The following is a 27,273-nucleotide window of genomic DNA, read 5'->3' as shown; positions in this document are numbered from 1 at the left end:
TTGGCAAAATGGCAGATGTCATAGCAGGGCGCGGAGAAAATAGGACCGGTTTGTTTGACCGGTAGTGGTAACGAGTTGAAAAGTTAAACCTCATTGGAAATGACACCAGCTAGCCGTACGCTTTAACAGGGCCCACGAAACGAAAATGTTTACTGATTTGGAGCACGTTTACATTATATTACAATGAACACGGAAAATCCGACAGTAGATTATTCTAGAGCCAACTTATGCAGAAAAATCGTTCGCGTAATTCTACGATTGCGAGTTTGCAGGATGTATCGGTTTTCCGCATTTGAATGTTTATTTAAATGGAACTACTGACCTACAAAGCTGTGATCCTATTGACATTAACAGTTTCCCCCTAGCCGAGACTCGAACCTACGACAACTGGCTTGAATGACTGATTTGAATAACTGAATAGCTTTCTACCCTTTTCTAGTTTTTATATTCTTTTGGCATTTTCTCGGATGTTGGGAAAGTTCTCATAAACGCCCACCAATGATAAACAGATCAAACAATATTGTTCCCATCAACACTTCACTGATTGCCCCCCTAGATGATTGTAGGCCAAAATTAATCGTTATAAATAGAGATGCGTTATCTGGACTAATATCCGGCAGTTCGCGTTCTGTGACCATACCCAACTACGTGAGAGAGATCATTAATCACGATACCGAAAATAGCCCCGCACTCGAAGGTTCATCCTTATTTCTATTTCATCACGAGCGCTGCTGCGTGTCGCAACAAATGACGGGGTTCTTCAGCTGACATTGAGCGGGACATGTGCTGATAAGATAGCACCGTGATAGGAAGCAGCCAGTATCGATTTTGTTTCCATTCGAGTACGTACATAAATATCAGGGAAAATGAGAACGCTTTCCTTCCCTCGTTCGCTAAAACATCCTACCGGCAGTATGCTAATCTTCGTGCGGAGTGAAATTAAGTCTTCGAATGTAAACGGGGATAAGTACTTTCAAGATCAATCGGCGCTTGAAAAATCTCACTTAACCTGGTTCCGTTTTCTCGATACTTTGAGCAAGAGAAAATCTTTGATGTTTTTTTCCCTTTCCTATTTATGACTTTGGTCTTCAATGCTAACCGGTAACCACATTTTTCGCTCTTCCGAGTGAAACAAATGCAATAAAGTTAAACAGTCTATTAAAATTGTGTACGTCCGGTAAACCGTACAGTTTACTTCCGTGCTGTATAGTCATAGCGTAGTCACCCTCGTCACCTGCACTGCATTGACATCAGTTCTGCAACCCGATGGAAGCAACAGGAGGAGCATTTTCCGCAGGATATTAAAATTCTAATTGATCAAATTATTATTGATGGCAATGTACGGATGGGTGCTCGAGGTGGTCTCTGCGGCTGCCACCGCCTAGCGAACATGACTTCGAGAAGGTGCTGTGACCGTGTTTGGAAAATTATTGCCCATGCTAGTGATACAGGACGACTCATTATCCCATTTGCCGGTAATTGGTACAAGCTTTGCCTCGGGTTGGAGGTTCTTCCAATACCAATCGGGTGGAAAATACAGGCAAACCGTACTGCGGCAACGGCCTCCAGCGGCAATAAAGTTTATTGCTGTACGATTTGGTTAAGCATGGAATTAAAATTTATGAATGTGGCTTTCTGTCTTGTATTCGGAGTTGACAATTTGGTTTGCTGGAAAAAGAAGGAAACAGAAATTTGACCCAACAAACACAATTGTTTGCACAGTACGAAAGGTATTGGTTGAAGGATTCGGGTTCTGTTTACATATAATGAATTTTTTTGAACAATCCCTAGCAGCGTGGAATATTGGAGAATTTGTTTAAGATTTTACTTAAGCAATCGCGTCGTGCCTCGCTGTTTATCAGTTTGCCTTCCATCCATTCCTTATGATTTTTTCATCTGATCAAAGTTGTGCTTAGCATACTGTTATACTTGCATGTTTTTCAAAATGGTGTTTAAAATTTTCTTCTCTTATATCTAGAGACAGCTAATCACAGCTAAATGAGTATATTTTAATAAGCTTTACCAATACAACCGATCAAAATTCGATGGCATAAGATTCTAAACCTAAATTTTATTACTATAAAATATTAATAAAATTTAGGTTTAGAAAACATGAATATTTTTTCATAGAGTCGTTTCATATAAAGTGTACATATTACTTGGACACAACCATCATGAATTTGGCTCAAAGTTAGAGAAAATATTTATCTAGGTTCACTTTGAAAAAATCCCAATTCTGGTGTCGATCGGAATACCCCCTGATCTGTGGGATCCCCCCTTTTTGATGCAAAGTCACGCATTTTTTGTCCAATATCTCTCTTTCCTTTTTCTTACAATTCATACCAGTAAGATGTCCGAAAAATACTGATAGATGATTTTTAAAGAAAATAAACCAGGGTGTCCAGAAAAAATATAAGTTTTGATCGGAAGTGTTGCCAGATGTATTGCAATTTAAAACTAAATTCACATATTTTAGCAAATGTAACTATTTTTATTTCAAATTTGATAATTTCATCGTGTTCCTTGCAAAAATGTACGAAAGAAACAATTATCGCCAATATGAGCCAATCTCGAGTTATAACATTTTTATGAAAATAGTTTAACATTTCTTAATTATTTTTCTTACAATTTATAAAAGTAAAACATCCGAAAAATACCTGTAGATGGCTTTTGAAGCAAATGCACCAAAGAATCCAGAAAAATGTTATTTTTGATCGTAAGTGTTGCCAGATTATGCCATAGATTATTTTTGTGTTCAAAATCTAAAATAGCGCTTTTCGACAAATGCCGCTAATTTTATTTTAAATTTAATAGTTTCAACGTATACCTCGGAATATTTTACGTAAGAAACACGTATCACCTCGAGGTAATAATGAAAATTAAATTTTTAAAACTATTTTTATAAAAATGTGATGTGAAAATGTAAATGTGATTTTCCCGGGAGCACGATGAAACTATCAAATTTAAAATAAAATTAGCTGAATTTGCTGGAAAATACAAATTTAGTTTGCAAATCCAAAAACAATCTGGCAACACTTCTGGTCAAAAATAATATCTTTTCTATATTCCTTGGTTTATTTTCTTCAAAAGTTAACTACTGGTACTTTTCGAACACGATGAAACTATCGAATTCAAAATAAAAATAGCTACATTGGCCGAAAAATGTAAATTTATTTTCAAATACAAAAATAATCTATCTGGCAACCCCTCCAGTAAAACTTATATTTTTCTGGATTCCATGGTTTATTTTCTTTATCAGTTTTTTTCGGACATCTTACGTTTATGAATTGTAAGTAAAATAAAGGAGAAATTTTGAACAAAACATGCGTGACTTTAGAGTATTCCGATCGGCACCAAAATCAGGATTTTTTCAAAGTAAACCTAGATGAATGTTTCCCTTGCTTTGAGTCAAATCCGTGATAGTCGATACCAAGTTTATGCTTTTCAGGGTCACTTCGTATGAAATGACCCATCACTATTTTACTGTTCTCTGCGTTAGGAAACTGAAACAATTGTGTGAAAAATGTATAAGGGGCCATCCACATACCACGTGGCCAGATTTCAAACGATTTTGACCCCCCCCCCCCTCCCGGTGGACAACTGCTCATATAAATTCTTTTTTCTTTTGTATGTACCGTGGACATTACACATAACCCCCCAAGCTGTCCACGTGGTATGTGGATAAGGAATATAAGGATATCCAATCGTAATGTCTTCATGTCAACTTCTAAATAATTGATAAAAGCAAATCGCCAAGATTTTGTAGTTAACCTGAAAACACAGAGGAAAAACATATTCCTATAACAATATCTAAAATATTTCAAATTGAACATTGATAACTAAAAAAAAAATAAAATAAAACTGAAAAATAAACTGTGGAAACATTAAAACCATAATAAAATGGATGTATAGAAAAATATCGCATGATGAATTTTCTATCATCACACAGTTGTATACAAGCATGGAAAAGTTCACTCACTAGCAATATTTCATGCAAATGTGTTCTTTGATTTATCAGTTATCGTTCAACTATTTCCACTCGCGTACAAGTTTTCCATAGAAACGCTGCTGATTGTTTTTCGCTTCTAAGAGTTCCGAATACCATAGAAAGAGACTGAATGATCAAACAAGATAGTAGTTATTGTATCCAAGTTCACTTGCATTCAACATTATCGCGAGAAGCTTTGAGATATTATCGCCAGTGATACAAAATTATGAATCTAAATGAACGTTAGATTGCGTTCAATTGTTTGCTTGCCGGAGCAAATAGGTATCATCAATGCTTACGGAAATTGTAGCATGGTGCATTAGCATCTGATACTTGAAATCACCAAGAATCATCGTGGTATATCACGGTGAAAGCACGACGTGGAGTAGCCGAATTACGCCTACAAGCAACCAACATTTGAAAGAATCATTGCGATCGCTTGAGTGCAATCGTTTACGATTCTTTCGTGAAACACTCGCTATATGTTGCTCGCTCCGCCTAAAGCAGGCAATACTGAAACAAAATCATCAAAGAAAGCTACCATCTATTTTTTTGCTCTAAGTTTTCTCTTGCAAGCTTGAGAATGTGTAACTTTTAATAGCGATGGTTTGCTAGGATTGAAAGCTTATAAATAGCACGTTCAGAAATGATACCCGAATGATTGTTATGCGATACGAGTTTTTCCATCCTTGTATATCGAGAGTCAAAGTTCCAATCAATGAAAATGCAACATAAAAAATACAGAAAGAGATTGGAACAGGATAGAGAGTAAAATACTAACCGGTAAAAGAGTAACATTTAAACAGAAATCAACAAGAAATATAGAAAATCCGCGAAATTAAAAAAGAAAGACAGAACGAAAATTAAAAAAGAGCAGAATAATAAAATAAAAATATAAAATAAAGAAAAACAAATAATAGAAATAAAATGAAATTCGAATAAATAGAAAAATAAAAGAAGAGAACAAAACTCAAAGAGAAAATGAAGGAAATTTGGAAAAATACAAAAAAATTTAAGTAGATAAAAAACTGAAAAAAGAAAAAAAAAGAAAATAAATAAAATAATGAAATCGAGAAGTATAAAACAGAATGTAATTGTTTTTATAATTTTCAATATGACTTATCTGAAGAAGGAATGTCGTAAGGGAACGTCCATAAAATACAAAGTGCTTGTAGAGAAGGAGGAGGTTCCCCCACGAAGGAAGTGAGCAGCAACAAAGGTTGATAATACAAGCAAATTAGCAAAAGAAAATAATAGAAAAATGGGATAATGACCTTTTATATTAAAATTGATAAATTGGAAGACAACACTACAAAATATAAAATAAGAGAAATTACAGATGAGAAGATAAAAGAAGAGCAAAATTAACGAATTAGAAATTAAAAGAATAGTAGCATTATAAAATAGGAATCTAGAAATATAAGAAAACAATATGTAAAAATATAGGAAAACGCAAATTGTAAACAAATGCATAGAAAATAGAGAAATATTACAAAAGCAAATCAGAAAAACGAAAATTAGGAAAACAAAAGACCAAAAATAACAAAAATATAGGAAAGCAGAAAAATAAAAAAAAACAAAATAGAGAATAATACATTTATACCGCGTATATATTGAGAAATAAAATAATAGAAATATTGAAATAGCAAAAATAGAAAAATTAAATTAAAAGAGAAGGAAATTAATATAGAAAGAGAAAAAAGGATTATAAATTAAAGCATACAAAACTAAAAATAGAAAATAAAAGATTAAAAAATAGGAAGCACAGGAATTGGAGATTAAAGATAGAAATATTGTGTATTGTCTTTCTTTATCTCTTCTCTCTCCCTATCTCTATCTCTGTATAAATAAAAATAAGTCGCTATCCGTATGTCACGATTTAACTCAAGGACGAATCAGCGGATCGGTGTGCAAATTTGTTCGCGGCGGTTTTTGCGGCCCGGAAAACTTTTATTGCTGGTTTGAGACCCCTCCCTCCTGTGGAAGGAAGGGGTTTCATAAACTTAAATTTCTTTATAACTCGGGAATTATTGAAGCAAACGGAATCAAATTTGGCATGTAGAGCTTTTTGGAAATATTTCTATGGTGGTTTGACACGCCTCCCTCCTCTGGAGGAAGGGGTCCCTTACAAATGAAACACAAATTTCTGTATAACTCGAGAACTAATGAAGTAAATGGAACCAAATTTGGTATCTAAAAGTTTTATGTACCAAGTAATATTTATGTGCTGATTCGACACCTCTCACTGCTCTGGAAGAAGAGGGCTTCCATACAAATGAAACACGAATTTGTATATAAGTAAATGAAACCAAAAAGGAGGTTTTACGGACCAAGACCTGTTTTTTATCGTGGTTTGATACCCATCTCCTAGATGGTCCGAGATACGATGCTGGCTTAACAAACCAGTCTTCGTATGTTCGAGTCCCGGCTCAGTAGAAACTGTTAGTGTCAGTAGGATCGTAGCGCTAGCCCCGCAATAAAACGGTGATTCTACGAAAACGGTTCTAGCATGGTTTTAGTATATTTCACAAAGCGAAATAATATCGAGTATGTATGAGCATTAATAGTAATGCGCTAATATCTAAAATAAGTAGTCAAATTATGTCTTATATTGAGTAACAAAGTCTTAGGAATCGATTGGTAGGTGTCTGATCCACGTAAAATGTCAGCCACATGTCACTTTTGCTCCAATTCCCCTACAAAACTAAAACAGGTTTATCTCGACGATAGATTAGCTTATCTGAAATCTGTTCAATGTAATATCAAGAGTGTAAGAGATACTCAAAAATACAATAGCAATTTGATTTCACACAATCCTAAATATTTAGGGTGGGGAAAAGTGATCGATTTTCCAGAACCAAGTTTTTTTGGTTCCTTTTGGGGCCCCAAAAACCCTCAACTTACCTGAAGTCGATTGGTTTTGTCTCCGCTTGGCGCATTGCATTTTAAATTTGTATGAAAATTTATATTGGAAAACCTACTTTTTTGCATTTACTTTTCTAGAGAGCTCAATAATGCTCTAATAATGGACTACATTATGTTAAAGTATAGTATTTCAGATGCCTAACAACTTTGCAGAAAACACTGAAGAGCTAGGATGTCTCTAAGAAGAGCTATAGTTGTTCAAAGTTGAGTATGTCGATTTAAAAGCAGAAAATCTTGTTTTCTGCCAACATTACCGATGTACCGGCGTCAGTTAGAATCCTATTAGAAGTAACCTGTCGTAACGAGTTTATACACTCAGCTGGACCAAGCAAACAAATTTAGGTCATTATTCTAGGCGTAAGTAGAATCTACAACGTGTTTCAGAGGCTACTTCTGATAGAAATCTGATTAACGCCGGTACACTGGCAGTGTTGGCAGAAAAAAATGATTTGCAACATAAATTTCGACATACTCAACTTTGAACAGCTCTTGTATTTTTTTGGGACACCCTAGCTCTTTGGTGTCTTCGGCCAAGTTGTTAGGCATAAAAAAACCAACCATTTGAAGTCATGAAACCTATGATTTCAGCCATTTTGAGCTCTTCAGAATGTAAAATGCAAAAAAGTTGGTTTTTCCATACAAATCTCCATATAAATTTGAAATGCAATGTGCCAAGCGGAGACAAAACCAATCGAGTTCCGATAAATAAAAAAAACTAAAAAATAAAAAACTTGGTTCTGGCTTTCTGCTATCAAGTTTCGTTTTTTCCATATAACGATTCCCCACCCTAAAGTATATACTAAAACCATGTCAAAACCGTTTTCGTAGAATCACCGTTTTGAGCACAGTTTGTGTCCGATTTAAGATCTATTTTTTTCTAAAAAGGGGTAAAAATAATGCTAATATGTGGACAAACTCTCAGAATTTGATATTTGGCCTTAAAACAAAATGGTGTCGAAAGCGAAAATTTGCGATTTCTCAAAAATTCAAAATGGCGCTACTGTTGCCCCTTAAGGTTAAATGTGTTCAAACTCGGGGTAATTTGTTTTTGCGTCAAAATACATAAAAAAATCATACATAGAAGCCAAAGCAAAAAAAAATTTTCACTGTGTCATAAATAAATCTCAAGGGAGTTCATGGAATCAATTAAGAATTCTCATGCATTCAATAGTAAGTAAGTAGAAAATAAATTTAAAAATGCTGAAAAGTTAAAAATAAAAAATCTAAATTAATTAAAAAAACAAAATTGAAAAAACAGAAAAACAGTAGAATTAAAAAAGATTTAGAAGAGTAGAAGCATTAAAACAGGGAACGAAAGTATAAAACTCAACATCTGAAAAAAATAACAAAATGTTGTGTAAGGTTTAATTAAAACAAAAAACTAAGAAAACCTGTAAATTGGAAATTTAAAAAATCAGTATCACGAAAACTATCTATTATAGGAGTTGTAAAGGGTGTAATAATAAACTAAAACAAACCTTAACAGGTTGATTCATTAATAATCGACCATCGCAAAATAAAATTGGAAACGTACGGTTGGATAACTAAAATTTTAATCATCAAAATGAAAAACTAATATTGAAACATCAAGAAATAAGAATTACAGAAACTAAAAAAATATGACAACCCAACCACAATTATTTGAAATCAGTAACCAGCAGTCAAAATTGATTGGTAATTAAAAAATCATAAATTAGAACATTTGAATAAAAATCCTTAGTTTGAAATTCTAAATATCATATTTTAACTTCGCGCTTCCGAATTTCAATATCAAAACTCCTCTTACTAATTCCAGATGCTCAATTCCGAATTTCAAATTATAAATTTCAGTTCTTTTAGGATTAAGGTTTCTAAAGTTTATCTAAATTTCAAATTAATCCTTTTGCAGATGGAGTTTCAATTTATAATACCGAACAACCGGCGATGCAAACATTCAAAGCATCGATTGTGGATCGATTTCCAAAGAAACCACTTTGGCCGTGATTATTTATAGCAACTTCAGATTACTAAAAATGAAAGGTTGCCCGCAAATTGCTCGCTTATTCCCGCTTCCACCAGACATTGCCTGTGTTGAACTGCTTGCTGTTGCTATCGGTTATAATCATCACCTATCCCGGTATGCAAACAGAAACCCCCCGAAAGGCATTCGACCGTGCAAATCTGATCTGCCAACCCAATCGGCTGTAAATTGTCAAGTCAGGTGTTCGAAAATCGATAACCCGACCCGCTCTTATCCGGCCTCATCGGTAGTTTTAATGATCGAATCACATGTCCGCATGGGCAACATAAAAAGTATTTGCATTTTCGACTCATTAATGTGGTTATACGCAAGTAAAATCCTGTCAATCCGAGGGAATCGATAAAATTCAAGCTAAATAAAAATTATTATACATAAATGCACTCACTAGAATCGAGCAGCCGCTGGGTTCGCTGGTACTCCTTCTCCGATTCGCGCTTGTGCTCCATCGCTTTGTGGGTCTCGATGAAAGCCAACCGTTGGCCACGGTCTGTTAAGTACTTGGTGTACATCCCGGCGAAGTTTATTGCCAGATAGAGCAACGAGTTGGCGATCATCTGCCGGACGATGCACGCCGTGTCCTGCGAAGCACAGACAAACTTGAATTAGTTTTCGAATTCGATCTAATGAATAATCAATGCGACTATGTTGTTGCTGTTCTAGTTTGATGATGCATCGAATCACATCGACCGACGAGAGCTAAATTGCTTTGGATTTGACAAACACGAGTAGACTTGTGTTTATTCGCTGGAAATGCAATTATAGAGCGAGTTTTCGATTCTCATTCAAAACTATACATACCTTTTCATGTAAAAATTTGTTGATCGTAGTCACAATCAGATGGCAGATAGCGGAAACCGAGCCGGCGATCATGCACCACTTCAGCGGTAACGGTAGCATCGCGTATGGCACGAAGATGATGAACAGGACGTACCAAATCAAATAATCTCGTTCGGCAAATCCCATCCCTTCGCCGATGAAGCCCTGTAAATTTAGTAGTAGCCAAGTGCACACTGCAGCCCAGTGTAAATAATTGTTGGCGAAGAGCCGCCAACTCCCAAGGACGCAGATCAAAAAATTGGAAATTACACAACAAACCGACCAGGTAATCTCGTGAGCTTTAACAATCTGCAATTAATCAACGCACGTGTAAGTTGGTGTAAAAGGGACAATATTCAATACAAAAATCATTACCGTGGGATGGTTGAATCCAATCCAAACAGAAGCCAGCACAATCTTGAGTACTAAATCCACCACGTTCACCAGGATGAGAGATTTCTGCCGTTGTCGATGGGAATATGTCAGGTAGGAACGTTCCAGGGACGGTGCTCTAAAAGAATTGGTCATCGAGGGGCACAGGATACCCTTAATCACATTGCCCCGCTTGAAAGCCGAATAGGTGTTACTGCTAAGGGGAGGTTGCGAGGCATTGTTCGCATTTTCGCTCATATCTCCTCCTCCTCCTCCTCCTTCGCCTCTGTCGTCTCCTCCTCCCCCACCAGGCGGCGGAGACAATGTTCCTCCTCCTCCTCCACAGCTGAATTCACATTTACCGTTGCCAGTATCCTCAAATGTCGCTGGAGGTGTGGGCAAACCATTTGGCTTCTGTCTGTCGCCTGTTTGACAATGAAAGATATATAATTTTGCGTGAGAGATGTTTTGATAATATTCCACAAGCTTCGTGTTCAACTGACAACTAGAATAGTAGAGTACCAAACGTAATGCTTTTTTTAATTATTTAATTATTATTTATTATCACTAACCAGCTGCTTGCCTCAACACTGAAGATTTCTGTTGGTAGTACATAGGTACTTAAGTTCCAATTACACACGAAAACAACTAGTATTTCCAAACGATCTTACATCCTTCTAAGGATACATAACAAAATTCTGTAAACTCTTTTGAATCCATATTATAACAACTCAAGCAAGACTCATGGTTCGTTCTCTTCATTCATTAGACACTCCAGAGAACGCTATGACCTTTTCCAGTTATTTTTTTTTTGATGAAAATTTTAAAAAATCAAATGAAGTATACCTATAGCTTTTCAGGGAATATTTCAGATATAAATTCTACTGGTAATTTTAATTCATGTGACAATTCTTAGACAAAAAAACTGCAAGTCAATTTCATCCAAGCTAAAGAACTTATCGCTAAAATAACAAAATTGTAATTGCTCTAGTTTCAGAATTTTATGTAACACTATTCACATTAGCTGAGCAAATACCATTATATGTGAATTATTTACCAATCTTGAGACAGTTCGTAAACTAGTGCCAGCCTAGCTGAATGTTTGTTTTATATTGCTATTTATGAAATTACACCTTTCATAAAGAATGCTGCCAGTGCAACTGTCCTGTCTACCAAGTGGCGAAACACGCGACAAGCTCGTGTTCTGTAACCTACGTTCTGGATGTTAGCACAGATAAACACAAAAAAAAACCCCTTCATAAAATCAGCAGAGTCCGAAACATTGGCAAATGGCCAAATAATACGCAAAGAAAGTTCGCCAAAACGGCCTATATAACTTGCTAATACCAGACCAAAGTGAAGGCAATCAAAGACGCTTTTATTATCCGGTAAACAATGACATGAACACGTGAATGGAAATAGAACGAAGAAGTGAAGAAGGGTCGCGGAAGTCACCATCGCCACCTCCAATGGAACAATGGCCGCCTGCAACAGAATCTGTGCGAACCGCAGAAACAGAGAAAGAAAGAATAGTAGCGCCTCGTGTAACGGTTGAACATCCCTTCATAAATAAAACCCGCAAACTTGGCTCAGATCCCGTTAGCTGACGTTCCGCACACTGGGGTGAAACGTTGAAAACACGATCAAACTAGTGTTATTCGAGCAGTATTTTTACTTGGTAATATTCTTCCCCAATGTGCGCCAGCTAAAACGCGCTTTAACGGCAGTCTGTCCATACTTTACTAAAAAAAAAAAGAAAAAATCCACTGCAAACATACTCGCACAGACATGCACGCAGGAACAAGCATCCGCTCGCACATTTGCTCAATTAAATAATCGATAAATTTCCCATCGTCTCGGGCGATTTTGTTTCCCTTCGAATTTGCCCGGCTTTCATCGTGCCCTGACGAAGTTAAATATAGCTTCCAAACGCATTCACCTATGGCGCGCCTTTCTGCGGGAGCTAGAATGGTTCAGAAATTTTTTGATGAACTATTATTTTTTATGTTACTATATTCTAAAGTCTGTAAGAATTTTGGAAATGGATACATATGCTTCATGTACTTCATTGAAATAGGATCACATTTAAAAAACTGAAAGTGATTTCTAAAACATATCTTTTAAAAAATCGTCATAAATTTATCCATCTTAAACTTTTTCCCGAAAGTTTCAACAACACGAAATGCAACTCTTTTTTCAATTTTAAATTGAGTGTTTAATATTTTCTAAATTTTATTTCAGAACAGCTTGTAAACGGATGCTTATTCATCATAAGCTTTTATATTGTATCTTCGAAATACAATCATTCTCAAATGTGTTGAAATTATTCTTTTAATTCGAAAACACGATCAAAGTTTTCATCATAACTGATTGGATAATATTTGGGAAATTTTTCACAAAGCAAAATCAGTAGAAAGTTACTGTATGAAATTGAATTGAAGGTGTTCTACTGAGTTCAACATATTTCTCAAATCATGTACATAATGCACAATACATTGTCTAACAGTGAAGTATCTTGCAAATACTTATGCATTTTAGTTTTAGTGCATTTTAGTGAATCTACCTAATGAACAAATGCACTGTAGTTGTCTATCTTCGGGTAGGCACTTCAGGACGTGGATTAAAGACAGTAAGCGGATGATGGTAGCTCGCGCGATACACTATCACCATCCTGTCGCAAACTGTACAGTAGTACATAGTACATCTATGGCAACGGTATCGTTGAATGAATATAATGAGTAACGTGTTATCACTCTTATCTCGTTTTCCATATGCGATAGGTTGAAAAACCGACCCTCATCAGTCGACATGACGGACTTATCTTCGTGTTCTGTATCTATGTACAATGAGCAGTAATGGTAGTAAACATTTTCATGGTGTGTTATTTATTGGACATCCCTTCCAACGACCAACCCACTAAGAGTATTCTGGTTATGCTTGCCTACAATTTATAGGTTTTAGAAAAAAGAAAAATCAGCGCGAACTCACCTTTCCCATTGAAGTCAAGTTCGCCGCAGCCAGACGAAGCAAGCCGCAAATCTCCGTTGCTCAGCTGGGGCAGATTCTGGTGCTGCTGCTGCTGCTGCTGCTGCAAGGGCAACTCTGGTAGCCGTTCAAGTTTTCCACGGTTTTCCACCGTGCTCACAGAGCATACGTGCGCATCCACATCCTCTGCCTGGGCCCCGTCGCCGGGTACACGAGGGATTTTCGAGATATCGCTGATAATACTACTGCTGTCATCGAGATCCAAGGTGGCCGCGGGGTTGACGATTCCACTGCTGAGCCGACGGGAGCTAACCAGATGGGGCGAGGAACCATTGCTATGCTTCTGCGATACTAGCAGTTCCATCGTTAGCGATCTGCGGGAAAAAGCGAAAAAGCGGATATCGAATGTTGGTGAGAAATTTCTATTGTTCGGAATTGTGTTTGTCTGTCAGAATCTGTCCGACCTATATATTGTGAAACAATTGAGTTTCACTTTCACTGGAAAAGGAAAGGAGAAGTATATGCAGACTCCAGTGCCAGTCGCTTCCACACTAAATCGAACGGTCATCTCGGGGTGGGAATGGGAGCATCCATCTAAGTGGAATAAAGTAATCAATTAACGGTTGAATGGGCAAGGTCTGCTATCGCTGCATTGACTGCCGCTTTGTATGTTTACTTCAATGATCGCGCGAAGAAAGCACCTTTTCTTTCGTTCAAGAGTAAAGTCAAGAGAAAGCCGGTAATTGATTTATCTAGAGACGATACGCAGTGCACCATCAGCCTATCATCAGCTTATCATTCAATGTTGTTGAGAGCTCTGGCCATGTGTCCAAATATTCCAACCTCGGCTATTTTCATACTCGAGTGGTTGTAACCAATGGAGATGAGTTGAGACGAATCAGTTGTTTTGGTTTAAATATAGAGTGGGAAAGATGTTTCTTTACTGATAAACGTGAGCAGAATTTTCGTCTGTAGGGGTGGTGAACCCAAAAAAATTTTTAGAACTTCTGAATAAGCTGATTAATGCATACAAATGGTTTCATTACGACACTCAACTGGCTGAATAGACAAATTATTATTTTTACGCTGCTTATCGTAATTGCCAGTTTCCTTTATTAACGGTTGAAAGGAGGCATACAATTTCTATAAATGACAATAAAACTAATATCCTAAACAATCTTCTCAACTTTGAATATACACTAGAGTCGCTTTTTACGCGGGAGATACGAGTTCGCGTGAAGAAAACCGCGTGAATTCTGGAATCCGCAGGAAAAAACCACGTAAAAAGCGACCTTTTTATTTTTTTTGTAAGATTTGGACCACTGCGACCTTTATTTTGATCTTTTGTGGTATACCTCTTCTTTAGTCTAGGTACTCGTGGCAGACATATCACTATTGATGGAAGTGATCGTCGTTGTCATATCGCACCCTTTCTCCACATTAAGCACTGAATTTCGTATGAAATGTATTACCTCATTATGATTCGCTGACCAAACCTCTAAAAGCTCCAAAGTTCCTTTTCCAAAGGCTCTTATTCTGCGCTGTATTAGTACACTGCAGTGTCCGTTTCCTGTCCGTTGTGTGAAAATCGATTTCCATACCTCATCACTTCCGGTATTCCGTTGGCTCTACGCCTGCTATTTACAAATTTCCAGAACGATTTAGGGTTCTCCTTCACTCCATCCTGTATTCCATCGATGTAAACTTGATTGATAGGCTTCTCTGTGCAACATTTTGAAGATCCGAAGAAGTTCTTTGTAGGCTGCGACATTTTCTATGGTTCGGTTTCGATGCATTCTTTTCAGAGCTCTCCGTTTGTCTTTAAGAACTTGAATTACTATCGGCGAAAACCATTCCGGGTACGGATTTTCCCCATTCGAGCGTTGCTTAGTCAAGGGGGCAAACCTTGCGAAAATAGTGAAGATAACAAAGTAAAACGACAAGACGTTGAAGTCTAGGCAGTTCCTAATGATCGCTGAACATTCAAGTCCACAATTCAAGACATCGAAAGAGTTTAGAAATTCTAACATCGATGCCGCATACTGTTGATAACAATCTTTTTCACGTTAAAAACCGTCTTGAGAGATGAAAATAATACTCCACGTAACGTCCGTTAATGCTGCTTTAACGGACGCCGTGTCCAATAATTCAAGGTTCAGGTGCTTTTTGGACATCCCAACTTCCAGTTCGCGTAGCGCAGCAGTGTTTATTGTCAATTGCATTGCGTAGTGGTGAATCTCGTTCGCTATTACCGGATCAGTCACAACAATTTGACAAGACTCGGTATCGGTGGTGAATACAAGATCCAAGAGGTGCTGTTTGCGTTCGGCAAATCGCAAATTTGCATCAGTCCAGCTGACAGCAAACCATCAACAATGGCAGCTTCACTCTGAGAAGTAATTCGAACAGGTAAGAGAAACGAATTCCGTATCATTCGGACCAGCGGCTTATTGTATCTAAAATAAATTTAAGTGCTATCGATCTAAATTTTTGTATTATAATTTTTGTGCAATTTCTGGAATATGCAATCCGGGTCCTATAAAATAACCCAATCCATGGTAATGAAATGATGACGTGCCCACAGTTTGATGACGTTCTGTAGAACTAGATCCCAAAATCTACTTCACACTCACCATCACCATTACGGGTGATTTCGACCCAAATCATATCCGATGCTGGTTTCTGTCTTCTGGTGGCCGTCAGCACGTCGACATAGGCTCGTTCACTTTTTAGCGACTAAAATCTGTCGTTCTACTTATCTAAGAACTATTGTACGGTAAAGAGTTTATCGTCGATAAATGCGTTCCAGCGGTCCACTCTTTTTACCTGTTCTTATTTTTGCCTCACTGAAAGGTCTTCAACATTCTGGATCTTGTAAGGTATGGTTTAGGTTTATCTTGTAGGATCCGACGTTAAGATTCACCAGTGATTCAGCGGCACTACGTTGAGGACTTCGCTCAAGGCGCTTCTTGATGACGATCTTCAACATAACAGGTGTCACCAGAGTAGCTAGACCTCCCCCTCCATACCGTTTTCGCTACTTCCGATCTTCAGGTATCTTTTGGCTGTACGGTTTACAAAACTGCTGCACACACGTAAATCAGACAGCTCAAAAACTATGACCTTCTACCATTTTCCAAGTTGGAACAAGGCAATGTTAGAGATCCATTTTTGCCAGAGAACACTTGATTACAGAAATAGCACATTAATTTACAACTTTTTTTGTTTAATTCGCAATTTAGTGTTTTTTTTCAGTCTATAAAGTTTTTGCAAAGCATTGTCAATTTTTTACAACTTCAAAACTTCCTTTCCCCATATTTCTCCATTGTAATGTCACTATTAGCACGAGACTATTATTCAGCACTGAGCGGTAATGAAAAACACGATGGAATGTTTTTTGATTTAATGATCATTATGCAAGAGTATTTCTTTCAGTGCAAATTTCAGTACAAACGCATACACCCCCATGTTTGCATTAAAAATATGATCAAAAATTACTGATTTTTAATGGGTTTGCCTTCACACGCATTGCCGAAACTACTCATTAGTCAGGCTACACAATAACGGCAATGCAAAGTTATACAGCTCATACGTTTAGATGTTGACAGTTGCCTTAACAGTGAGTGTCTCGGCGCCTCTTTGGTGTATAGGCTGACTACTATTACTAGTGAACCTGTATGTTAGAGAATCGCCAAGGCACTTACCGTTAAGGCAACTCTCAACATCAAAACGGGCGAGCTGTATAATTTCGCATTATCGGTAATCGTTTTGGTGTGACAGTTGCCTTAACACTGAGTGCCTCGGCGATTCTCTAACATACAGGTTCACTAACGTCTAACCATGCTCCATCAATCATAGTAACCCATGGTTCAGCAGGCTAAATATGACAGCTCTATCGGTTGAACTCTAACCGTGATGGCGAAAACAGTGAAGCTACTCCGTTCAGAAGTGTGCGCGTTCAAAGAACGGTACTCCACCGGATACGCCCGTTCCAGCATGTACAACATCTTGGCACTGTTGGACAACAATCAGAGCATCGAGAAGGAGCCCGGTTCCGAACGGCCGGCGACTCTGAGCGTCAAGATGCTCCAAAGGATGATGAAGGGAAAGACCGAGGGAATAGTGGCTACATCGCTGTGTGCACTTGGTCGGGAGGTCAGTGCCACCGACCAAACGGTGAAAAAGTACCTGGCGAACATAAATGTGCATGTCAGGAAGCGACAGTCCCGTCTACTGGTCTCTGAGCTGTAAGCAATGACGCAGCGGCTGAATAAGAAGCTCAAGTCGATTTTCCAGGCAAATCATGACGTGATGAACGACAAGACCTATCTCAAGCTGGATGGCAATGACTGGCAGGGCACTTCGTATTTTACTTTCCCCACAAAAGAAGTGAGCTTCGAGGTGAAGTTAATTCCACACACCAAGTTCCCCAAGAAGATGCTGCTGTGGCTGACAATCAAGGGGAAGGGGATGTCAAAGCCACTCTCTTTGCGCTCCGGACTGGCCGTGAACGCAGAAATTTATAGTATGAAGTGCCTACCAGAAGTTGCGTCGTTCATCAAGAAATGCCATAAGGGCGCGAAGACGCGCAGTTATGGCCGGATCTAGCGTCGGTTCACTACTCGGAGCGATCGTTGGAGGATATGGACCGACTGAATATCGATGTGATACCCAAGTCGGTGAGCACACCTGGATGCACCCGAATAAGGAGCTTTGCTCTCAAATTGACCAAGTTCTGATTGATGGACGGCACTTTTCAGACGTTACAGACGTGAGGTCGTTCAGAGGACCGAACGTTGACTCGGATCACTATCTCGTAGTAGCCAAAACCCGCGCCCGGCTGTCCAACGTGTTGAAATCCAAGGCAACAAGGAGGATGCAGTAGAACATCCAGCGGCTATCAACTGTAGGAGTGGCTGCAGAGTACTCGCAGAAGGTTGATGAACGGATTGAGGAAAGAGTTGAAAGGAACCTGAATGAACAGTGGAGACACATCCACAGTTCGATCATAATCAGGGGAACCTGATAATCGATAAAACAGAGGTGGCCAGGCGTTGGAAGGAACATTTCAGTGTGCTGTTGAACGGTGAGGGAAACAGTGGAGTCGAAAGGAGCAGGATGACTATTGAGAATGATGGTCAAGCTGTGGATCCACCATCCATGGTCGAGGTGCAGTGAAAGAGCTGAGAAACTGCAAAGCAGCCGGGAAGGACGGCATTCCCGCCGAACTCTTCAAAGTCGGGAGCGAACAGCTGTATCGTGCCATCCATCGGATCATGCTGAGAGTGTGGTCTGATGAAGAATTGCCCTCGGACTGGTTTGAGGGTCTCATACGCCCGATCTACAAAAATGGTCATCACCTGGACTGTAGCAATTATCGGGGCATAACTCTTCTCAATACCGTGTACAAAATTCTCTCCCGCATCTTGTTACACAGACTGAGGCCGTTGCAGGAGACCTTTGTTGGCGAGTACCAATGAGGTTTTCAAAGAGGACGCTCCACGACGGACCAAATGTTTACCTTGCGACAAACCCTCGATAAATTTCGAGAATTCAACTTGCAGACGCTTATTTGTTCACAGACTTCAGGGCAGCGTACGATTCAGTTAAGAGAAATGAGTTATGGCAGATTATGCTCGAACATGGCTTCCCAACAAAGCTGATTAGGCTGATACGTGCCACCCTTGAAGGTTCTACATCAAGCATCAGGATAGCCGGTGAGATATCGGACTCTTTTGTGACGTTAGATGGTTTGAAGCAGGGTGACGGGCTGTCGAACTTATTGTTGAACATCGCATTGAAAGATGCTATACGGAGGGCTGGTGTGCAGAGAAGCGGCACCATCATTACGAAGTCGCACATGCTTCTAGATTTTGCGGATGATATCGACATTATTGGTATTAATCGTAGAGCAGTGGAAGAGGCCTTAGGACCTCTCAGGAGGGAAGCTGCGAGATTAGAGCTTGTCATAAACTCTGCCAAAACGAAATACTTGGTGGCTGGCAGAGTGGGCGGTAGTCCGTCGGAGGTTGGTGCTGCGGTGGTGCTACATGGGGAAACATTTGAAGTAGTCGACGAATTTACTTACCTGGGAACATTAGTGACATGTGACAACGAGGTTAGCCGTGAGATAAAGAGGCGGATAGCAGCCGCAAACAGGGCCTTTTACGGATTACGTAACCAGCTAAGGTCCCGCAGTCTGCAACTCCGTACTAAACTAGCACTGATTCTTCCGGTGTCGTTCTACGGTCATGAATCATGGACGCTGAAAGAGGCTGATCGGCGAGCTCTTGGTGTTTTTGAGCGTAAGATTTTGCACTCAATCCTTGACGGTAAACTTGAAAATGGTGTTTGGCGCAGACGCATGAACCATGAATTGTACCAGGCATACACATCGGCGGATATAATCAAGCTGATAAAACACGGCAGGCTTCAGTGGGCTAGGCATGTAGCGAGAATGCCGGATGAGCGTCAAGCGAAGGCTATATTTAGCAGGAATCCCGATAGAGGTCGTCGACTTCGGCGTAGACCCCGCATTCGTTGGATGTGTGCTGTCGACGAGGATGCACGCGAAATAGGTGTTAGGGGCGATTGGAGGATAGCAGCCTAAGACCTTGGGACATGGCGACGTATTTTGGATTCGGCACTGGAACGATGTCTGTCGTCTTAAAAGTAAAGTAAAGTAAGTACCCAAGTCGGTGAACCCGACCAGCGTCCCCCAGCTATGTTCCATCGAGAATCTGGGCAAACCTGAAGCATTCAACGACTTTTAGCTGGTTGAATTGTATTTAACCTTTTTCGACCGGACCAACATCCACATAATTGTGTAGGTGAAAGAATACTAAAACAAAACCATCTTTGAACATTAAATACGTTGTTTTATCACTCGAAACGCTAGTGTCAACATCGTAACTGCTACGAAAAAGAAAAATCAAAGCAAACAAGTGTATTTAAATAAAAATTACTTTGATTTGGGTTTTGGTTTACGTTACTTTTCACCGAAAGGGTTGAAGCAATAAAGTTTGAAAAGTACCCGGGTACCCTGCCAAGCACATAACGGTTAAAACGTGATGAACCTAGCTGAGACCTATGACAAACAAACTACTTTGGCACGTTAGTGGTTTTATATACCACAAAAGATCGAAATAATGGTCACAGTGATCCAAATCTTACAAAAAAAAAAGTGATTTTATTGTGATAAAATGTATGGTTTTTCACCAAAGAATCATCGTTCACGGGAAGTGCTATTTTTCTCTTTTCGTTTTAAAAACACGGCGGCTGAAGTGCATCGCGAGTTAAAATTTTTTTTTCAGAAATGTTGCTGGAAAGTGAAATAACGTTTCGCTTTACAGACTGTAATTTTAATGCTGACGACACTTTTATCATTTTGTCGACCAGTGTTATGTTGTGTATTTGATGAGACCAAGTCAGTGTTATTTATTATGAGCTGTTGGAACCGAATAAAACCAACACTGGGAAACGGGGTCGACATCAATTGATGCGAATTAAGCCGAGCACTGCACGGAAATTGGCCTCAACACGAGTAGAGGCACTAAAAAGTGATTCTACTCTATGACAACGCTTTACCTCATACTGCCGAAGTCATTAAAACTTACATAGAAACGCTCAAATTGGAAGTCCTACCGCAACCACCAGAAAAAGAACATTTTTTTCGTAGAAAGATGGGCCAAACTTGTAGCTGAATGTGGGCAATACCTTGAATGATTTATGAATAATTTTTTTTTTTCAAAATAAATATTTTTTTTAAAAGCACCGAAAACCTAAGTGCAAACCTAATATTTCCCGGGGAATTGCACTATAATAATAATTCAATAATTTAATTGACCCCAGTTCAGTTTTCTCCCAACTCTCTCATCACCAAAAAACACCAAATTACAACTCAACAGCACGGCTTTTAGGCCGATCAACTACCACAAATCTTTTGGAATTCATAACTTTCGCTTTGACTGTAATGGACAACGGCAACCACGTAGAAGCTCTTTATACGGACTTTAGCAAGGCATTTGACAGAATCGACATACCTTTATTGCTCTTCAAGCTCGAAAAATACGGAACTGAAACAAAATTTTTGGAATGGCTGCAGTCATACTTATCAAAACGAACACAAATAGTCCGCTTCAAAATTCCTTTTCAAACCCAATAGAAGTAACTTCTGGGGTTCCTCAAGGTTCTCACCTGGGCCCTCTTCTTTTTATATTATACGTAAATGACATTTCCTTCCTTCTAAGTCAATACATGTGCTTGTATATGCTAACGACATGAAGCTCTTTATAGAAATAACCAATGCAGAAGACTTCGAAATATTCCAGAATGAAATTAATGTATTCTACACTTGGTGCAACAAAAGTCTATTACAACTCAACATTAAAAAAATTAATTCAATAGCCTTTAGCACGAAATAAATAAATAAATAAACGCTCTTTTTTCTTCCGCTTTTTCCTTGCGTACGGCAATGTCTCTATCCCATCGATACAATAAATAATCACACGGAAAATAACGTTGAACGCTCGGGATACCGAATCTAGAGAGGCACAACTGAAAGATAGACCCCTTTCTTCAGACTTTCGCTAAGTTACAGCGTCAAATGACACTTGACAACAATATTATTGTCAAACAGTGTGTTGTTTAGTGTGAACATAGAGGCTGATCTTTGACACACTTACTTGTTTTTCTGAAAGATGTGTAACCCAGTCTTTGCTTGGGGAAATGTTGGAATCCCCAGATCGAATAATATCACATCATTTCCCATTGTCTACGAAAACTCGCATCGACAAACCTCCAAACTGTCGATTGGCTTGGACTAAGGTCATTCCAACCAGGAGGAATACCAAAAAAGGAAATTGCCATCTATGTTTCCAGGATAATAACCTTTACTGGAAATCAAAAATTTAACACGTAAGACCGATGTAACCGTAAGACCGATGTAACTTATTGCTGCTACTTTTGCTAGGCAGACGTGTTTCCGAATTACAATGCGAAAAACACCAGACTACGGATCGTGATTATAATTTCAAACAGTAAATCGCAACACCGCGTAGCTCCAATAAATAACAAACACAGGCATTAGCAATTCAGCCTTGCAACAACGAAGCCGCACTTTACTAGCTCCTGGTGCAGTTTGGTGGCTATTCAGAAGCGGTTTCGTAACATTCACAAAAGCGGAGAACAGTCTTGGCCACTGCCCAGGCTGCCTAAAACAGATACCTAGCAGAAACTTGATAACCACTGAGGCTGAGAGCGGGTGGCGCTTCACGGAATGAAACAGTTGGCAATTTTGTTCCAGACCGCTGGTTTGGACTTTCGGCAAGATCAAAGCAAAATGGATGAGAGTTTACGAGCTTACGTCAGCTCTAGACGGAAGTAATTATGCCGCGTAGCGGAAAAGGCAGGGATATCATTTCAGAAATAATAGCATATTGTCGTTGTTGGATAAACTCGAAAAAACGGCTCTTCTTGAAGCTCTAAAGCAATTCTAAGATGAGAACAAAATGTTTTTCTTTTCTTATTATCGTAATTTATTATCAATGATTGATATTTGATATTCGTGTAATCGAAAGTTAATCAAATTTTAAGCGAAATGTTTCCATAGTTCCATTTTGCTTGTGCAACCAGACGCTGACCCTAATAAAATATTGATTGAAATCCATATTGATAAAATGATGGCTCAACGTCAATTACGAAATGTTTCTTCTTTCAGTTGTCTGTGCGAATGCTTCACCCACAAGATGCAGGAGATTTAAGTTATCATTGCCACAACGGTGAATAACGTTTCCAATCCTTATATTTTTGAAGTTGCTGCTCTATGAAATATTGATATTCAAACAAAGGTGTGACAAAATAATTATATTCTGAATTGATACCACTGGTAAACACAGGTTTTGTCCTAGAGCTCAAACTATCTTTCCCAGTTTGTATAGAAAATTGTGGTGAGTGGTGCTCGAGGTTTGGGTCTTTTTGTTTTAAAAGTTTTACTAAATATGGTCTGTTTCAACGAATAGTGATTTTTATTTGCGCCAGTAAGACTTAATGGGCCCACTTTGCCCACTGTGATTTAAAACAGACATGGCAAATATTGCTAGAGACAATCAATTTTCTTTTCTTCTGTCAGCTGCAATATTAACTATCATTCAAGCACTGCGGTAAAACTTCATTTCGTTGATTCTTTTGTCAGTGCACAAACGTGCACAGAAAGTTTCATTAAATAATAAATTCCAATCAACGACCAGAAAATTGTAGTTCAATAATGGGTAAACACAGCCGGTCAACATGTCAACACTGCCTCAAGGGGAACCGCAGCGGGAAATTGCTAGACAGATAATTTACGACATTTCTTGCCAGCAGACGATGGCGCGAAGAGGCCGAACAAAGTGGTTTCGTGTGAGTGATTCCAATCCTCCAAGGGTAATCACGGGGCTTACAACTGCGTCGTGGCCTTCGAGGCCAAGATGGGGGCTTGTCTGGATTCGTTTAGTACCGAGCCACGTGCTACAGGTTGTAGTCATTTGAACACCACTTGCATGTTTTTATGAGAGTGTTGGCGACGTAATAACAGAGCCCTTAATACAATTTAGTTTTCTTCAGCTAGTATTAACAAAAAAAAAACTAAACCATAACAATTTGACAAAAAATCGAAAAAAAATATCCTGCAAAGAATAAATTATTCCATATTTCAAAGCGGAATATTAAATCTAATGATAATTTATGAACCCCCAAAACCCCATTCGCTTATGTAACCTTTGATCAGGAAGCAAAATTTTTATTACCGTATAATTAAACCAATCTGTGACGATGGCATCAGCGGCCCAATAAACAATCGAGACCGCAGAGCACCGGCCGCTTGGCAGTATATATCTCCACCAGAAGGTAGCGTTACAGAAAAGGGGAAAATGATCGTTTTACACCCGTTTTTAGAAACAGTTGATTGTGCGGTGAGAATATTTTAATATTGTGATTCACATAGCTGCAGCTGTTTTCTTGAAAAAAAGAAATACTTATTAGTACAATCATTAAAATTTAGAAAATTTTAGTAAAAACAAAACTTTACGATGTGAAGACTGTAATCGGAGCAAGTCACCGTAAAATCTCCATTGATTATTTTTTACGTAACCATGCGCCTCCTTCGAAGTTACAAAAATCAATTTTCTTACGGTTTCTTTACGATCTTCGATTATTCAACCATGCTTTTCGACTTTTTTTTAAATAACATATAATAAATATCTGTTGTAATTCTCAATAAAAATTTGCTATCTTGCTTTGTGCAAAACCGTCAAAATCGGATAAATAATATTGCGTTGATTTATAGTTCGGTCGAGAAAGGTTTCAGCAGCCCACGTTACGCCTCGTGCGTGTGTGTGAAAGTTGTGATAATTCCTAATTTATGGTGCAATTACACATTAAACCAGGATATTCCGAGGCCGTTTAGATGATGTATTGTTTATTGCAACAGGCGCGAAAATTCGAAAGCACAACATATACAATCCACTCCATTATTAATCATGTTTCAGTCAGTGAGTGCAAAAAAACTGTGTCTGGAAAACCCGTATTATCTGTGCACGCCATGTTCACTAAATCGTCTGCTGACCATCCATGCGTGAAAAGTTGCTTCTGCTTTTCGTCTAAACGATGCTCAGCTGAGGATAACAGTAGGGGAGAACCGTACAAGACGCACCAGTTGGGTAAGATGGCCCACGCTATTAATTCCCCAAAATACTTACACATGTGGCTTTTTATGACGAAATTCATCGCTTTTCTCATAAAAACCCAGCTTCTCTACAGTTTTTAATGAAAAAGTGTGCCATAATGACTAAAATACTCGAAAAACTGTGCAATTGGCTGTGGCTCTGTTCAACATGTAACTATTCATGAATTTTCTTTAAGCTTTTATGATTAACTGACTAGTAAATAATACAAAAAACTATGGTTCCCCTAGCCTTTACACTTTTGGAGTTTATAATGCTATGAGTATTTCAAATTATTTCACTAACTTTCATCAACTTTTACCTAAAAACAAACAAAATTAAAATTGGGGCAGAATGCACTATGAAGAGCTTGCAGGAGATTGCTTGACAACTGAGAGCATGTTCCATTATTTATGATTTTACTTTCGAGACTTCTCGCTTCGCGTGCTGATATCTGCTAGTGGCATATTAGCCTACTGCTTTGGAGCATACTGACCTTTGTTGTGGTGCGTTTTGGTCACGGGCTTGTTTGGCGGCAGTGGTAATTTTTACCAAAAAAAAAACAATGAAATCGAGTATTTTAAAGTAAACTTCGTCATGAACATGCAATAAATAGATCCTACAATCTTCCTACTCGTACAATGTCGCTTTGGAATGATTTGAAGCGCGGTAATTCGCGCAAATGCTTAACTGGTGCGTTTTGTACAATCCTCCCCTACGTTCGCCTACATGTATTGTACCATACAGGAACTATCAGCTTATTGGGGGTCCTGTTTTTGATGATGATGCGCTATTTCTGAAGCATCTGGACTACAGTGCAAATAACTATCTATATAAATTATAGCACTTGAAGCAGTAGGGTGGCCACTGGATTATTGTGATAGATGGTCATGAAAGAGTTAATGAATTACACTAAAGAACAATTAACAAAGCTGAGAATTTAGTCATTCGTGGTTGAAGGTCATTTTATCGGTGAAGGGTGGTAACACACACTCAGGTTGCAAGTGGCGGCCTACTCCATACGTGATGATACGGTTTGCCGTTTTATCGCTCTCGGTAGAACGTTTTCAACGATCTCTTGGGAAATTTGCGGGCTGTGGTAAATGTTGCGGAAGTTACTCCTTGTAGTTAGCAGAGCGGCGAGGATAATGATGATGATCGCATGACACTTATATTCCCTCTAAGCAGTGGGAGGAACAGTCATCACGTAGTTGTGAGATAAACGGCTTGACGGATGGGATGGATATCTGCAGAGAAGTAAATTCCTATTCTCTCAACTCTACTGTTGTTAGCATGTGTCGCATCCTATTAGGTGAAGAAATCTCTGTCAGAGGGTATCATTACCAAGCAACGAAATTCATAAGCAATGATAGCTTTTCGTAAACTTTTTTCCTACTTTGTCACCATTTCCCGGTAAAATTAGTACTTCAACATATTCTTCCTGTCATTGAAGATATTACTTTCTAGTAGTCATACTTTACTGTAGCAGGTTATTAAAAATGCTTCGCATTTTGCTCTTGAATCAATCACCCCAAAATGTGGAATTCCGCTATCATGTAACATATTGAAATATGCTAGCTTAAATGCTATATGTAAATTCTCAAATTTATGATAGAAATTAATTTGAGAATTTATTGCTTTATTAAACCGATGCTTTGCTTGAAGAAGAAAATTTATTAAAGCATATTCAACATTGAATCGAATCATATTCCTGCACAAAAAAAACATTATGTAAATCATGCATGGAATGCTCGAAAAATGCGAATGTAAAGGCCATCGATCCTGATTATGCTAATAAGCTCTAGGATCTCGCTAGCAATAAGTAATTTGATAGAATATCTACTTCAGCACTGTTGTCGAAGGTCTTCCAACGTTATGCTGGTCGGTTTTCATTCACTGAAATTTCTTTTTTGCACAATATAAGGATAAATTTATATTCATGATTCACACGATGTTTATTATTCATTTATTTTTACAGTCGATTGAGCAAATCTGGTTATTTTAATCTACCTACTTTATTGCTAATTCTGATACTTTTCACTTCTACAGCCAAATTGCATAAAAACTTTTGTCGAAAATAATTTTTCAATAATTGTGCTTTGATGCTTCTGAATAACTCTTTAAAGGACACCTGGTAAAAACGATTACAAAAAATGACGCACACTGAATCCTTCTTTTTACATCACGCAGTTTCTGAACCCACTTATTCAAAATTAGTTAACCTACTAGTTTGAGTAAACTTGCTTACGGTTATTACGGTTTTTAGGAAATCTATAAATACCAAAATACCACCAATAATATTAAAAATTTTTAGAAAATAATTAGTGTTGTGATTTTCGACATGTACAAAAACCTATCAGTTTCAAAATCAAATAATTAGGGGATCAATGCTGCGAAATTATCTTCTTCAAATATTCTATCAACCGATTATCATTAATCTAATGCTTATCAAATACTTTTTTCCATAA

At 38.3% G+C, this 27,273-nt stretch overlaps 1 protein-coding gene across 2 annotated transcripts in view; it reads right to left on the bottom strand.

Annotated features, from left to right (window-relative positions):
* The window catches only part of LOC129727560 (adenylyl cyclase 78C), a 151,654-nt gene that overhangs the window by 19,416 nt on the left and 104,965 nt on the right, over positions 1–27,273 (bottom strand). For both annotated transcript variants that reach the window (XR_008728553.1, XM_055685495.1), the window contains exons 2-5: positions 13,110–13,480; positions 10,125–10,546; positions 9,732–10,058; positions 9,319–9,511 (exon numbers count right to left, since the gene is read on the bottom strand). Coding sequence is in view for 1 of the 2 variants with exons in the window: in XM_055685495.1 (XP_055541470.1) it covers positions 9,319–9,511; positions 9,732–10,058; positions 10,125–10,546; positions 13,110–13,470 (1,303 nt within the window). In the remaining variant the exon portion in view is untranslated. The remainder of the gene's footprint in view (positions 1–9,318; positions 9,512–9,731; positions 10,059–10,124; positions 10,547–13,109; positions 13,481–27,273) is intronic.

Source organism: Wyeomyia smithii, chromosome 3 (genome assembly GCF_029784165.1).
Source record: "Wyeomyia smithii strain HCP4-BCI-WySm-NY-G18 chromosome 3, ASM2978416v1, whole genome shotgun sequence".
Lineage (NCBI taxonomy): Eukaryota > Metazoa > Arthropoda > Insecta > Diptera > Culicidae > Wyeomyia > Wyeomyia smithii.
The sequence above is the reverse complement of the archived record's forward strand: the minus strand, read 5'-3'. Positions and strand labels throughout refer to the sequence as shown.